The sequence below is a fragment of the Apium graveolens genome, chromosome 9 (assembly GCF_009905375.1).
Source record: "Apium graveolens cultivar Ventura chromosome 9, ASM990537v1, whole genome shotgun sequence".
NCBI classification, from domain to species: Eukaryota; Viridiplantae; Streptophyta; class Magnoliopsida; order Apiales; family Apiaceae; genus Apium; species Apium graveolens.
In genome coordinates, this window is record NC_133655.1 from 172287046 (window position 1) to 172303590 (window position 16545).

At 38.4% G+C, this 16545-nt stretch overlaps 1 protein-coding gene across 1 annotated transcript; it reads right to left on the reverse strand.

The window, feature by feature from the left end:
• Positions 1-8077: 8077 nt before the first annotated feature.
• LOC141685734 (uncharacterized) lies at positions 8078-10215 on the reverse strand. Its single transcript, XM_074490821.1, has 3 exons — positions 9976-10215; positions 9433-9891; positions 8078-8740 (listed from the first exon to the last, which is right to left on the reverse strand). Exons 1-3 carry the CDS (start codon positions 10213-10215, stop codon positions 8078-8080), a joined length of 1362 nt encoding a protein of 453 aa, XP_074346922.1.
• Positions 10216-16545: the final 6330 nt, after the last annotated feature.

Genomic DNA, 16545 nt, shown 5'->3' on the forward strand with positions numbered 1-16545 from the left:
CCTATGACCAGGAACTATTTAAGTTTAGAGTTATCATCTTTTTAGGTCTCACTATTATGATCTTATCATAATCCATAAAAAGCTTTACTCTAAACTATGGTATATCTTATTTAAACACTTAAATAGATAAAGCCCGTAATAAAAACAAAACAAGTCTTTTATTAATATCAATGAAATCAAAACAGATTACATAAAAGTTATTCCTAAATCCTCATACATGATTGGACTTAGGACATATTCCTTTCATATTATTTATTAGTCAATAATTAATTTAATATTTTTTCTATTTAATAACATAAAAATTTGAGAAAGTAAAAAAAAGATTGAAATGACATTAGAGGCGGCAATTCACCGTCCTTGTCTTATCCTTTACATGAGTGTATAATATAATGATATAATGATTTTAAAAAAATATTGAGAAAATATATTTAGAGATACCTATCTTTTAATATTGTATAAGCTAAAATTTTAAAAAACAAATATTAGGAAAATATAATACAGTAAGCTGATTTTAGGAAAAAAAGGAGATATAGTATTAAAAAAATAGGAGAATATCAAGATGGTAATTGATTTAAAAAAAGTTTTAGTATAATGTTACGATGGTACGTTAATTTTAAAATTTTTAATAGATGATGTTATAGAAATTTTAGAAGAATATTATGAATGATGATATGTATTTATATATACTTGTCTTTTTAATATTTCATAGGTTAAAAATTAGAAGAAAGTTTCTAGGAAAATATATTGTTGGCATAGGAATTTGGTAGCAACAAAGTTCGAGTTTCGTAGACGGAAACAAGATCTGTGACGATGGTTCTTCATCGGAAAATATGAACAGTGATCGTCGGATTTTATGAATAGTGTTTAGTGTTTGTGATTATTGGTGGCTGAGATTGCTTAGGGTTAGTGGTGGCTCCTTTGCGCTCTCGCTCCTGACCCCTTACAATTTGCCAACGTATCCCTATTTATAGGAAATCAAGCCAATGTAGTTCTTTGGGAACAAGAAACCTAATGGGCTTAGATCTCTTATCCCGAGGCCCAGTAGGAAACTCACTGGAAACCGTCTTCTACTAGCTTTAGGAATGTTCGCTGCTGAGGCCCAACCACAAAGGCACAAGTCTCGTTCATAGCTTCGAGAATTCACGGATAAGGCATCTCCCTGGCCAAGGATAATCCTCCGCTACCAGCTATTTCTCCGGCCCATGAACGCAGGTATAGCCATGGTTCACCCCAAATATTGGACGCATCTTTGTCCCCTAGATAAGGAGCCCCTACCAGATTGCAGGACAAGTGATCTCAAGTTTTTGGGTGCAAAGTGCAGGTATAACACCCAAGCCCACAACCAAATATGTACCGGGACCCAACAACCCACCACATGTCAGTCCGAAAAATCTAGCAATTTGGTACACATTTGTTGTTGACTTGTATCTATTAAGGTCCCAAATACTCTCATTCTTATCGATGTGGGATGTTACAAACACCCCCTCTTATAGACTCGACGTCCTTATCGGGTTTACACAAACACACATACAGAACCCGGGCAGTGCCTCTGCACTTCCGGCCGGAAAGAGCTCTGATACCATTTATAACACCCAAGCCTACAACCGAATGCGTACCGGGACCCAACAACCCACCACAGGTCAGTCTGAAAAAGCTAGCAATTTGGTACACATTAGTTGTTGACTTGTATCTATAAAGGTCTCAAATACTCTCATTCTTATCGATGTGGGATGTTACAGCAGGATACTCCAAAGTCTCCCAATGAGGACACCCCTTGACTACAGAGATAGAGCTCCCAAAGCACATACTAGAATTCACCCCACATCCCCAACGAGGACACTCATTGACTATAGGAGGAGGCCTTCCGTCCAGGCATACCCATGGAGGTCTTTGACCACAGATACCGCCTTTCTGTGGTTGCATTACATGAAGGAGCTCTTCAATAGAGTACCTGCATCAAATAGGTTAGTTATAATAATCTCCTTCTTGAATCATCCAAAGAATCCGTCCAAGTAACCATATTGAAATCATATCCAAACCTTCTTCCTTACTTATGGCGCACCCTGAGCACTTTCCACATGTAAGGGGTCAGCTCCAGCATATCATCCAAAGAATCCTTCTTAATAAATAGGGCGTGCCTCCCTCTTCTCCTGAGGGCGCGCCTCCAGCATCTGTAGATGCATTTTATCAACAGTCCTTCATAACATAAGGCGCACCTTCGTTTATTCAAAGGGCGCGCCTATTCCCCTTTCATAAAGGAAACTTACCTTATCTTCTCCTTAATTTTAGACATACATATCTCAAATTTGACCACTCTATCTGATTTTGACCTGAATAATGTTTATACCAATTTTTGGGCATAACAACTACCCTCCAAATTCCATATGCTATTGAAAATGGGATTGGAATTTTTACTCATCTTTTATCAAAATTTGTATAAACTCATGTATTACCAATATCATCTTACATGGTGCGCCTTCAACAGGGCGTGCCTTTAAAACACCACTTTTTCTTTATTCAAAATTTAAATTACATCAGGGAGGGCGCGCCTTCAAGGGGGCGCGTCCTTTTGGATTCTAAACGGTTCAAAAATGGTTCCTTTTTTTCACGGTAATCGTGACCGACGTGATTGACGTGACTGACGGTTTGTTACGTGTTACTTTTCACCTATAAATATCAGTAATAATCACTTTTTGCACTTTTTTACTTTTACTTTCTCTCCCTTTTCACTTTACCCTTTTCTCTAAAAACATCAACACTGGCGGGATCATCTTTTGCTCAGAATCAGCCTTTTTCTCTATCATTTCTTCAAATTTATCCGGCCAATATTTTCATTAAGCACAAAGGTAAATGATTCTTCACTTCCTTTACAATTTTATCAAGCATAATAGGCATATTTAGATTACAATTGTTCATCTTCCTTGTTTATTTTATGTGTTCTTCAATCAACTATTGTGTTTATATGTATGTATAGTTCATATATATTAATTCAGATAAAAAATTTTAAGATTTTAAATTCAAATTTACGTTTTTAGAATATCAATCGTTGTTCTGGAGTAAATTACGCCTAATTTAGGATTGCGACGCATCTACTCACTTTTACGAGCAACGAGCTCATTATTTTTAACAATTTCTTTAGGGCGCGCCAGAGTCATAGGATGCGCCATCTTATTTTTATATTCATCCCCTAAGGATTTAAAGATAAACATGTCTTCCTTTGTTAAGGCGCGCCCTAACCACTTTTATATCATTATCATAACATGAAACGCGTCTTTATTCAGGACGCGCCTTCTCCCTTGCTGTTTTTATTTTTTCTTTTGGACGCGCCCTCAACAGCTTTTTTCCTTTTGTTTTGACAGCTGGAAGATGAGGGTGCGTCTTTTCCATTTCACCCCTTCAAGGAATTTCTTTCGAACCTTGGGATATATTCTCCTCCCAATTCTTACTTTGACCCAAATCCCCCAAATGCTCATCATACTCCCGAGTTTTTATGTCGAGTGGCGTACCTTGTTCAAGACTACAAGAAAGCCACACTGATGGCAGATTCTTCAAACAACTCTTCTATGGACCATGTCCCTTTAGCCCAGAGGAGAGGCAAGCAAAAACTAATTCAAAAAGAAAGGTCTCCTGCTCCTGATAATACAAAATTTGATGATGATGACTGGCTGGAGGGGTTAAACGCAGAAAGGTATAGAAGCACCAAGATTGGAGTTTATGTTGGTGCAGGCCCATCCAAAATTTCCTACAAATCAATCCCCCCGAGCCTATCTCCACAACCATCTCAGAGTGCACCTCCCTCTTCCAATTATGAGGGCCCACCTAATGAAAACCCTTCTGGCTTGAGAGAAGAGACAAACTTCTTTGATGAGGATACTTATCAATTTTCCAATTCTCATGCACCTTCTTCTGTCCCTTTTGAACATTGGGAGATTTCTGACAGTAAGGTTGACTTCGACTAGAGCAAGTACGAAGTACATACTGAGGCCGTGAAAAAGCGATTTAGAAAAGAGCAAGGAAAATTATTTTGTGTGGGACTTTCGTCTAACTGCTCAGATGAACAACTCGAATGGGTAATGAATTTTTACGACATGGAGGGTATACGGGCACGCCCTCTCAGTATGATGTGTCCCAATATCTTTAATTATGGCAAGAACTATAGAATCCCCAGAATGGTCACAAGCCCAAAGCTGGTGTCTTTAGGTGTGGGCGCACCTCTCCATCTCTACTTGAGGGATGTGATTGAATTATATGACTTGCCCCCCTTCAATTATCTCCCAACAGCTACAAATTTGTTCTAGCACTGTACATTATGTACATGGATCTAGGATTCCCTGTACCTTCTATGAAAGAAGTTAGCCATTTCTTCAGCCTCAGAAAGTCTGATCATGGTTACTACTATCTGATTATGGACAAGCAGCATAACAAGAAGGGCTTCTCATTAGGGAAAGTTATCCACAAGAAGGGATGGAAAGAAAACTTCTTCTACTTATATGATGCTCCTAGAAATAGAATCCAGTTCAATACAGATCCAAGTAAGGGCACACCTTACTTATTTCTTTTTATTTTCAAATTTTTTCTTATTCTCATGTTATTCTTCCCTTTTGTACCAGACAAGCCTTCTGTGCGAGAGCTTGAGGGCGTGCCCAAAGAAAGGGCAGAAGCCGTACTCAAGATTGCTGCAGAGAGATAGAATTTGAAGACACTTGTTACAGATTCCAACCTAATATGAGTTGGCATACTGTCTGATCATTTCAGGATTAAATGTATGTATACGGAATTTAGGAAAGGCGTCCCCTTACTCGTGTTGTAGAAGTTGATAGTGATGATGAGGAGGATGAAAAGGAAGATGAGGACAATACAACTCAGAACGACCCTCCTTTAGGTTTGAATATCAATAGTATCTGCTGGGGCGCACCTTCCCTTTAGGACGCGCCCTCTTTGTATTTCTTTTTCTGTTGCCTTAGTTTTTTCATTTATATGTTACACATTGTACTCTATTCACCTTACATTTATCTTTATTTGCTACTTCTGCATATCATAAACACATGTATTACTTCTTTAATAGCAATTTTAACCTTGTTTGGGCACGCCCTAAATGCTAGGCGCGCCTTTTCGCTATATTTACTAATATTTTTCATGTGTTTTATGTAGAAATGGCTCCTCCTAGAATTCCCAAGTTATTTGGGGCGCGTCCTAGCGACAAATCCAAGTACAAACCACCAAGGAAAGATACACCAAAGGCTCAACCACCAATTCCTGCTCCTCCTTCTGTTCTCCAACCTACCCCTATCCCAAAAAGGACAGTGGTAGATTTAAATGAGAAATAAGGCACGCCTAGTAGGCCTCGAACAGAGGGTGTGTCCTCTGGATCTTCTTCAGTACCGAACCATCCTGGCCCTCTAGGGTCCCTCTATGTTATAGAAGAAAAAATCCAACAATGGCAGGCAATGAGCCTGGAAGAATCAACTAGGGCCTCAGTCAAGGCCTCCTTCCATCTTATATTTCTTTCTACACAGGCTGTAGACAGGATCTTGAAGGAGAGGGCGCTCCTAGAGAGGTTACACGGAGACAACAACATTCTTCAGAACAACCTAAAAGATAAAGATCTCCTCCACTCCAAAGACATAAAATCTAAAGACTCCCAGATCTCTTATCTCAAGGGAGAAGTGGAGAACTTGACCTCTCAGCTTGATAATGCCAATAAAAAGGTAAAACTCCTCCACATAGAGCTGGAAGTGACAAAACTGAGGGTGGAGCATCTCGAGGATCAGGAGAAAAAATGGTTGGATGGAGGAGAGAAGAATGATAATAGACAAAGCCTTTTCCAATGGTTTCCATTCCAATACCATTAGATTCGTAGCAAATGATCCTAAGTATACCATCAAAAAGTTTGGTGAGGAAACGGTTGCTGAAATGGAGGAGTTCAAGAAGGAGTTTGCTAATGAGATTTGGAAGAAGAGGGTTGAGCTCGGCCTGGAAGAGGAAGAAGGGGCGGCCACTGATCAACCTGCCAAGGACGCGCCTGAAGTTGATCCCTCAGTTCTTCTCCAACTAGTGACTCTCAGGGCATGCCCTGAGCTCCTTTTGAACATGTTTGAACTAATCCTAATACTTTGATGTGTCAGCCCTCTTTTGATATTGTGCAAAGTTGTAAACTATTTACTTTTTGTGTTGGTTTTCTGGAACTGCTTTTACTATGATAATCACATGCTTTTCATTTTTTCTATGATAAAATTTTCTAAGTACAAAAACTTGGGGCGCCTCTTATTATCAAGGCGCGCCCTGATATTCTGACCGTGGATTAACTTAGAACGTGATATTATTTCAAAGTGAATTTAAAAAAGGCGAGTCTCATTTTTTATTTTATCTTTTGTGAACCTTATTTTTCCATGTCAAATTAATGTCATTGTCCTGCTTTATCTTATAGTCATAAATTTGGACTTTGGTAGACAAGTTTGATTATGGCGCGCCTACCCTTAGGGCGCGCCTCCAACCTTAGCAGATATTTAGATCAGGATTCTTTTCAACTCCTTCTCCAGAGGGCGCGTCCACCTATAATCTGTAGGTTTTACAAATCCCTTAATATATATATATATATATATATATATATATATATATGGAATTCAACTGTTATAAGTGAAGTATCATATCATGGATACCTTTTTATTTGTGTAGTTTAAATCAACACAACTTTTCCCAAATTATTATCACTAAGGCACTCCCAAACATGGCGCGCCTTATCTTTTTAAGAGAATAAATACCAAACAAAAAAACAAACAGCTGAAGCATTTTTTTCTTCTTTTATTGATAATGCGCTCTAGTGTGAAAATTACACCAGTCCCATGGCTACTATGCTCTGTGGGGAAATTATATTGAAAATTTTATCCTTCGACTTGTTCCAAGGTTCGTAGCCATATATACTACCCCCTAGGCTAGGAGGAATTTATTTGCTACTAGTCTATCACATAAACTTAATCATAGAGGTGAGGGGGCGAAGGCCGCACCCTATTGATAATACTTTTGCAAGTGCTCTGCATTCCAAGCTCAAGGGATGAGCTTGCCATCTAAATCTTCCTAGCGGTAAGTCCCCTTCCAAAGTATAGCTTTGACCCTGTACGGTCCAAGTACTCCATGCTCAGCTATTTTAGTATTTTGCATGACTTTTCACAAAACAAGATCTCCCACCTTATAAGGTACATACTTCACCTTCTTGTTGAAATACCCATCAATTCACTGCAAATATGCAACAAGTTTCAACTGAGAATTTATTCTAGCTTCGTCCAGCAAATCCAAGTGGAGCCTTTGATTGATCGCTGCATCTTCATCAACAAACAAATCCCTTCATAATGATCCAGCTCCCACTTCTACAGGAATCATAGTCTTATACCTGTAGGTTATCATAAAAGGGGACTCGCCCGTAGTCGACCTTGGAGTTGTGTTATAAGACCAAAGGACCATTGCATCTGCTCTCACCAATCTCCTTTCTTTTCCTCTAGCTTGGCCTTTAGAATATGTTTGATAATCTTGTTTATGGCCTCTGTCTGGCCATTACTTTGGGGGTGATAGACTGTAGTGAAATCTTTCTTGAAGTTCAAGTCTTCGCAAAGCTTCCTCAACTATTTATTGTCAAACTGCTTCCCATTGTCATATATGAGTTTATACGGTATATCAAATCTGCATATTATAGAATTGAAGACAAAATCCTTGATTTTCTTAGCCGTGATTGTGTCCAATGGTATAGCTTCCGCCCACTTTATAAAATAATCAACAGCCACCACGACATACTTCACACCCCTTTAACCTTGGGAAGTTCTCTAATGAGGTCAATTCCCCACATAGAGAAAGGCCAAGGACTTGCCAACGAAGTTATGGATGTTGCTGGGGTGTTTTAATAATTATCAAATCGTTGAAAATGATCACATGCCCTAACAAACTTGAAAGCATCTTCTTTCATGGTTGGCCAATAATATCCTTGTCTAAGGACTTTTAATGCCAACGAACCACCCCATGAGTGGTTTTCACAAATACCTTTGTGTACTTCTCTCAGAATATAATTTCCTTCTTCCAGAACTACACATCATAAAAGTGATTGATTAAACCCACTCTTATATAGCACCCCATCATACTCAACGTACTTCACAGCTTGATAACGAAGGCATCGAGCCTGTAACTTATCTTCCGTCAAAGTCCCTGCTTGGATACAGTTGTGAGTAGGGGTCATCCAAGTCTCCTGTGGGGTATCTTGCATCTGAAACACACTTACTTCTGGAATACTTGGAATTTCCTGAATTCCCAAGGGAATTTTCCCTAGCAACACGATGTCCATCTGTGAACCCATTTTTGCAAAGGCATCCGCATTGCTGATTTCTTCTCTTGGCACGCCTTCCAACTTGGTGCTACCAAATTTTTTAAATAAGCGCTGCACACATCTTATATATAATTCAGTTCGAGGACCTCGGGCCTGGAACCCTCCATTGACTTGATTTACTACCAACTCTGAGTCGCTCCGAGCTATCAAATTTACGACTCCTACTTCCAAAGCTATCTTCAGGCCATTGATTAGTGCTTTATACTCAGCGTCATTGTTAGTGACATAAAACTTGAAGTGAATGGCACTCATCAAATGATGTCCTTCTGAGGTAACCAAAATAATCCTTCCGTTATTATTCATAGCCCCATCGACATGCAAGACCCACCAAGGGTGTGGGAACTCTTCTCTCACTTTGAAAGGGGCATTTCCCTATGAGAAAGGTTTTTCCAACACTATAGCCTTATCATCTACCTCAGAATCGAACTCAAGTATGAAATTAGCCAACACCTGCCCCTTAATTATTGTGCGAGGGAAATATCCCGGACTGAATTATCCCAAATCTATTACCCACTTTAGCATTCTCCCTGATGATTTTGGCTAATATAAAATATGCTGGAGAGGATAGGTGGTGCGGACCTCTATCCGATGAGCTTGGAAGTATGGCCTTAGTTTTCGTGCCGCAAGGACAAGGGCATATACTAACTTTTCCATGCTGGTGTATCTAGTATCTGCATCCAAAAATATCTTACTCACATAGTATACTGGTGAATGGCAACCTTCTTCCTTCCTTACCAACGCTACGCTGATAGAGTATTCTGAGACCGCCAAGTAAAGAATCAATGAATCCCCCTCTTATGGGTTTGCCAATATAGGAGGATTCCCCAACTGTTCTTTGATTTTCTGAAAAGCTTCCTCGTAGTCCGAGGTCCACACAAAATCCTTTCCCATGCCTTTAATTACTTTAAAGAATTCCTTGCACCTATCTGAAGATTTGGACATAAATCGATTCAATGCTGCAATTCTTCCCGTTAAGCTCTGTACTTGCTTAATGCTGGTGGGAGATTTCATGTTAGCAGGGCCTTGATTTTCACGGGATTTGCCTTAATTCCTCGGTAATTTACCATGAACCCCAAGAATTTCCCTGGCTCCATGCCAAATATGCAATTATGAGGATTTAGCTTCATCATATACTTTCTTACAATGTGGAATATTTCTGCCAAATCCGCTATATGATCCTCTGCTCTCTTAGATTTTACCATCATATTGTCCACGTATACCTCCATCATTTTCCCGATCTTATTTTTAAACATCTTATTTACCAGCCTTTGATAAGTTGTCCCGACATTGATTAGACCAAATGGCATCCCGATGTAGCAATAGAGACCTCTGTCAGTGATGAAGGAGGTATGCTCTTGATCAGGTCCGTACATGGGAATTTGATTATAGCCAGAGTATGCGTCCATGAAACTTAACAAAGCATGTCCGGCCGTTACATCAACCAATTGATCAATTCTTGGCAAAGGAAAGTTATCTTTTGGGCATGCTTTATTTAGATCAGTGAAGTCCACACAAGTTCTCCACTTCCAATTGGATTTTTTACTAACACCGGATTAGCCAACCATTCCGGGTAGAAAGATTCTCTGATTATTCTAACATCCACTTACAGCTCTGTGCTTTTGTCGAATACCTTTATGTTTGGAATCGATATTCAGTAGGTGAAACATGACTTCTGGATCAATTCCAACCATATCAGAATGGTTCCACGCAAATACATCTAGATTTTCCATTAGAAATATTGAAAGCCCCCCCTTCATCCTTGAAGTCAACTGAGACCTAATTTTCAGAACTTTGATTGGATCCTTTTCGTCGACTGGGATTTTAATTGTGTCTTCAGTTGGCCCCATTTTCTCTGCTGACATCGGAATTTATGGATTTAAATCAAGCTGATTATAATCCTCATCATTTTGTCTAGAAGGAGCATCCCCTAGAGGAGGAGCATTAACTTTTTTTCTGAATGAAGGAGCGCCCTGCATAACAGGGGAATCAACTTCTTTCAAGTTTGGAATGGGAGAAGGCGTGCCCTGAAGTACAGGGGCATCAACTTCTTCTGAAACTCTTGGTGATAAGGGTGCGCCATCAGGGAGAGGGGAATCCACCTTATATATATCTTTTCTAAGGCTTTACAAAACATGAGACCACCCCTTGAGTCGTTCCCCATTAAAATTTGCTTGGATTATGTCATTTGGGGGCTCTTTTTCTTCCAACATGTCAATCCTGATAGCATATTCTAAGAGCAGCGTTGGTGAAGACAACTCATAGTAGTATTCATTTTCTTGTTCAACATAATAATGGACACGAATCTCCTCGATTGGTTGTTCGATACTTCTCTCCAGTTCATCATCTGAGGCATCTCCGACTTGGACATCCTTTCTCCTACAACCCCTCATAGCTTGTCTGTAACATTCCCTGGAGTCATATTGAGAGCCTTTTATGCTGCCAACTCTGTTTGGGGTTGGAAATTTGATGGTAAGATGTTGGATCGAAGTGATGACCCTCATTTCCTTGAGAAAAGGTCGTCCCAGTAGCACATTGTGGGATGACTCCTGATTTAGGACCTTAAACTCGAGCATCTTTGTTACGGACATCGGACTTTCTCCTAGGGTGCATGGAAATCGAATTGATCCCATGACTCTAACTCCTTCACCAGAAAAACCGTAGACCCAAGAACCCTCTCCTACCATATCTCGATCAGGTAATCCCATCTTCTTAAAGGTGTTGTAGTAAAGGATGTTTGTAACGTCTGGGAAATTTACGTCTGTATTATATCATATTTATAATAAATTATATGTGTTAATGTGACATTTATGTGAAATTAACTGTCAAACCCTAATTGCTATGTGTTACGTGCATTCTGTGTTGTCCCGGTATTTTTAAGATATTTTTCAGATATTTTATTTTTCATTTATAGCTTGCATTTCGAAAGTTTTACGACCCAAATCATGATTTCAAAACAGGTATTTTAAATAAAACAATGGGCCTTATTTTTCATCAAACGGCTTTTGCTATCACATTGTGGGATGACTTTTCCAGGCCCCATTGGGTGTTAAAAACCCCACAAAAATCACATTTTCATTTTTATAAAATTATAGGACTTTTATTTATAGCATTTCTTTGTATTTTTGCATTATTCACAATTTTTGGGGAATTTTGGCATATATTATATATATATAAAATATTTATAAAATAAATTTTAATACTCAAAAATTATAAAATTAGGGGCCTATTAATTTTAAAAAATGTAGAATTAGGGCCTTAATTTTAATTAGGAGCATTAATTTTACTACTATAAATAGCCTAATTTTTATTTAATTATTTATAATTAATCATTAAAAATCAGAAAAATTCACAAAAATCTCTGAAATCGGGTCGGGAAGAACATGGTCGGGTCAGGAATTCAAGCCGTGATTTCTCACTGATTACAACATCAAATCGTGTGATTCAAGTACCCAAATCGAAGGTTTTGATCTGTTCTTTCTGTTTCTAGCATCAATTTCATGTTTTAATTCAAAGTTTTTGATTTTTGATTTCTAGGGTTTATGTTCGAATTAGGGCTTTTTGATTCTAGGGTTATCATGATGTTTTGATAATTGATATGGCTTTGTTAGATGATTTACAGTCGATTCATGGTGTTTAATTGCATAAACGATTGCTGGATAGTTATTCACGATTACTAGGGTTTATGACCAATTTTCAAATCACAACTCTGTAATTTCTATGAATATTTGGTTCTTGATATGTTAGGGGTTTGATTGTACAGTTCTTTAGCTTTGATTTGCACTATAGAATGTTAAGTTTCATGTACAGAATCAAAAGTTGGTATTTTGACCTGGTTGTAAGTCGGGTTGAATGATTTTGTGAACTATATGATGATTTTTGGTTCTGTTTGATGTTGTGAATAGATTCTTCATGTTCTAAGTTTCATTTTGATGTATAAATGTTAGCCCTAACAATGCAACAAGAATTACAGAAGGGGGTTGAATAGAATTCTTGAAACTTTTTCTTGGTTTTAAAAGTGTTCTAACTTAAAATATATATCAGTGTGAATTGATTTGCAAAGTGCTGAATAATAACTTGAAATGAATCAAAAAACAAGTTATTAAAAACATAAGTCTTTAAAAACTTTCTGGTGGATTTGAATGTATCCACCAGAGATATATATTATATCAAGAGAACTCTGTGTAACAAGTTTGCTCACAGCTGCTTACAAATATGAACAACTAAGTTTTCAAAGAAATGCTAAAAATACAGCTTACAAATATTTCTCTCAGAATATCTTGCTTATTGTTCTTGTTATTCTATTTGCTACTTCTTGGTTTATATATCACCAAGATTACAAAGTAATAAGACAAGATAATAAAACAAAACCTATCAATTCTAATAATATGCTGCTTCATTACTCTATTTTAGCATCTTTGAATATCTTCATAATAGCATGGAAATGGCAATGCTTCTTTGTTCTCTAAAACCCAGTTGAATAGGCTTCCACATTCCTTTTGCATACACTCGACACATGTGATTGTGTTGTCACTGTCAACTGATGTTTGAATTGATTATCCGTTGGGTACATGATCATCTGTCGGGTTGCCTAGTTGATCATCCATCGAGTGGCATTGTTGTCTATCCGTCGGGTAGCAATCTGGCACTTGACTTCATTTCATTTATACAGAATTACAAGACATCTTCTATGTACAATTAATCAACCTATTCTGCATATCAAATTAAAGTCAACCTGACTTGAGAGCTACTACAGAATCTAAACAAGGTGTATACAGAAATGTGCTACAGACTCATTATTACATAAGCTACTCACTCGATGGATAATTGATTATCATCCGTCGGGACTATATTGAGTCATCCGTCGGGACTATATTCCTTATCCGTCGAGTGCTACATTTTTTACTAAGTAAAATCTACTAAGGTGTTTGGTTAATGAAATCATCAAGTACACAACATATTCACAACAATCTCCCCCAATTTATGTCTACTGGAATTGTAGCCATAAATTAAGAGAAACTTGATGATAACAAAACACCATAAAAATACAACTTTAAAAGTAAGTATATAAAACTGTAAAGTGATTCAAATAACAAAATGTACAAAGATTAGCTCACAGTCTTTTTCAAGATGCTCCTCTAGCCTGAGCAGATTTATCTAGTTCCTTGAAGGTCTGGATCTCTTTCCAAGCTTTCTGTTGTTTTCTTCTATCTGATTTTGGAGCTGTCTGTGGAATTCCAGTTCATCAGATTCTGAGAGATTTAGCTTTTCTTGCATCTCCAAAAGAGTCTCATTGCTAGAGATGCTCAATTAGTCTTCTAATCTGAAAAATCTTCTAACTCCTTTGTCATCCATGAACTCTATCAGCCAGTAGGGCCTTAGATGCACTCTACTTCCTGTGTAAGGAATAGTTAGAGTCTTTGGGAGTGCATCTTTAGCTCTAATACTCCTAAGTTCTTCAATCTTATTTAGAACCAGTCTTCTTGCAATTACATTGAAACCAAAGTTCTTCTTGAAAGAGGAATAAACTTTTATCAGCACATATTGGCTTTCTTGAAGGATCCTGTGAAGTGGCCATTGAATCTCCTTTCCTCTCTTGTACTTGAAAACTAACCTTTTAGGTAGATTCCTATAGGCATCAATCCCTCTAACTTCTTCCAGTTCATCTAGATAGAGGTTTAGATCAGAGAATTCCTTGATGTCACATAAGGACAAGTAATCTCCCTTGTTGACTTTAGATTGAGCTTTGACTAGAGATTTGGATTTGAGAGGTGACAGCTTCACTTTCTTGACTGCTCTTGACTTTATTCTCTTTGGCTTGTTACGGATTGGCAAATTGAAGTCAGGAATTGGTAGACACCCCCAGTCTATTGGTTCATCCTTAGGCACAATAGGTTCACCATGAATGTTCCTGTAAGGATCCACCACCTTAATGTCTTCAAATACCACTGAGGGCTTTGGTGCTTGAGTTGTAGTTGGAGTAGATTCCTTGGGAAACTGATCCTCCAATTCCTTACCAACAAAGTTCAATTTCCTTTTGGTTCTTTTGGCCATTTCCTTGTATCTTTGAGATTTCTTTTGTTGTGGTTCAACTTGCTTCTTTGGATCTTGAGATTCAGTGATTTCAGATGGCCGAGTAGGAATTTGTTGTGTTGGTTTCACAGCTTGTAGCTTGGCCAAGATAGCAGCTTGCTCTTTCTTTTGTTTAGCCTTTTTAGCATCTAGAGCAACTTGCTTCTTTTCTTGCTTCAATCTTGCCTTTTCTTCTCTCTTTGCTTTAGCAAATTGAGGATGTCCATCCACCACACAAATTTCTTTACATTCCTAAAAATATTAGCAATTCTCCTTTTTAAAGCTGAATTAGCTGGATCCTTGTAGAAGGCAATGGATCTTGACAACAGTTTCTTCTCATCAGGCTTAGGTGTCTCATACACTGTGTCCAAAGGGTTCTTTAGTGAGGTTCTTGGATAATTCACCATTGGCTTCAAAAGTACTACAACCTTTGGAGATTTGATGCAGGATGGCTGTCCTCTTTCCAGATAGTTCATGCTTATTTCATTCACATAGATTTGCCTGACTTGAGAGTAATGAATGGCTGACTTTTCTGGCTTCTTTGCTAGCCCAAACTTCTTCAGAATGTCCTCATCAATCTTCTCCTAGTTGATTGGCTTCAACTGCTCCTTTTCAGCTGCTTTTAAATTGGCTGCTGATTCATTTATCAGATCAATGCTATCTTTGGCTGGTGGCTTGGTGAAAGTAATTGAAGGAATAATTACTTTTCTAACTTCAATATTGAGCACTTTTTGCTCCCCCTCACTCTTAGAATTCTCTTTCTCCCCTTTTTGTTATCAGCAAGTTGAGTAGAGGAGGTCTGTGCATCCACCAGTTTCTGAAGCAAGTCTGTCTATTGTGCTTGGTGTAGATGAATTGTTGTTAGAGATGCTTCCATTGCTGACATTCTTGTATCTAAGGCATCTATCTTTGAGGTAAGATCAGAATTTTTCCTGAGTTGTCTCTTGATGTCAAGCATTGTAGCTTCTGGAAGTTTAGAGTCCATCTTATCAGAAATGGCCTTTTTCATCTCATCAATATCACCTTTGATAGTGTTGACATCTCGAGCATGTTAAAAACCTTGAATTTGTTGTAGTTGCAGAGAAGCAAGATGTGCTTGAAGGAGCTTTTTGGTATTGGCATTTGTGGTGGTTTGAAGAGTAGACTTTGTCCGATTGATGAGTTGAATCAGGGTTGTCTTGAAGTAGTGTTCATCTTAATGTTTTGAAAATGCCCAAGATGGCATGCCTGATCTTGAACTAGAACCTATTTCTCCCCCTATGTCCAATGGCTCTTCTTTACTATCTCCACCTTCACCTCCAAAGAAATCTTCTGAACCACCAGTCTCATAATCAACATCACCATCTATAGAGGGCAAAGCTGTGATGGCATCCGTAGCCCTTAGCATTGACTGTGTGGTGTGCACCAAGATAAGCATCCTTTCTGCATTATCATTGCCATGTTCAGCTAGAAGTTGATATACTGGAACAGGGTGAGTAAATGTCTCAGCATCAAGGGAGGTGGAATCTATAACAGCTTGAGGTTGCTAAGATAGTCCCTCCCTGTCTGCATCCTGGACATTCATTAACTCACTTGCAATGACATCCATCATTATAGCTCCTGTACCTGCATTTCTCTCATTATCTCTCTTTTGTTACATCAAGGTCTCACCTTGGCTCCCCATCCTCACACCCTCACCTTCACCATCTAAGGTGGGACTCCACACACTCTCTTTTGCCAATCCTGAAGAACTGGATTGCATATTTTTACTCTTTTCCTCTCCTTTTTCCTGGGAGCAACCCAGACTCTCACTCATAACACTCTCTTCCCTTAATCCTAGGAGTGATTGTACTACTACTAAGTCTTCTGCACTTGAAATAATTGATGAAATTTGAAGCCGTGCAGAGACACTCGACGGATGAGGGATATCCGTCGGGTTAGCAGTTTGATTATCCGACGGATAACTGCCGTTAAGCTTATCCATCGAGATAGAATCACTACTCGACGGATGAGCAATATCCATCGAGAAAGTAGAAATAAATGAGTTAGGAGTGGAAACTATTGTGGACTCTGTGCAGATTGATGAAAATTAGGCACAGATGTCTCAACAATTCCTGAAAGAATTGGCA

Excerpts from the sequence above, each read along its gene's own strand:
- LOC141685734 (XM_074490821.1), bottom strand. The coding sequence starts at position 10,215 with ATGGGGCCAACTGAAGACACAATTAAAATCCCAGTCGACGAAAAGGAT. Across the intron at positions 9,892-9,975 it reads TTCGACAAAAGCACAGAGCT|TGGAGAACTTGTGTGGACTT; the intron begins GTAAGTGGATGT and ends TCCAATTGGAAG. Across the intron at positions 8,741-9,432 it reads GGAAATTCTTGGGGTTCATG|GGAAATGCCCCTTTCAAAGT; the intron begins GTAAATTACCGA and ends CCTTTCTCATAG.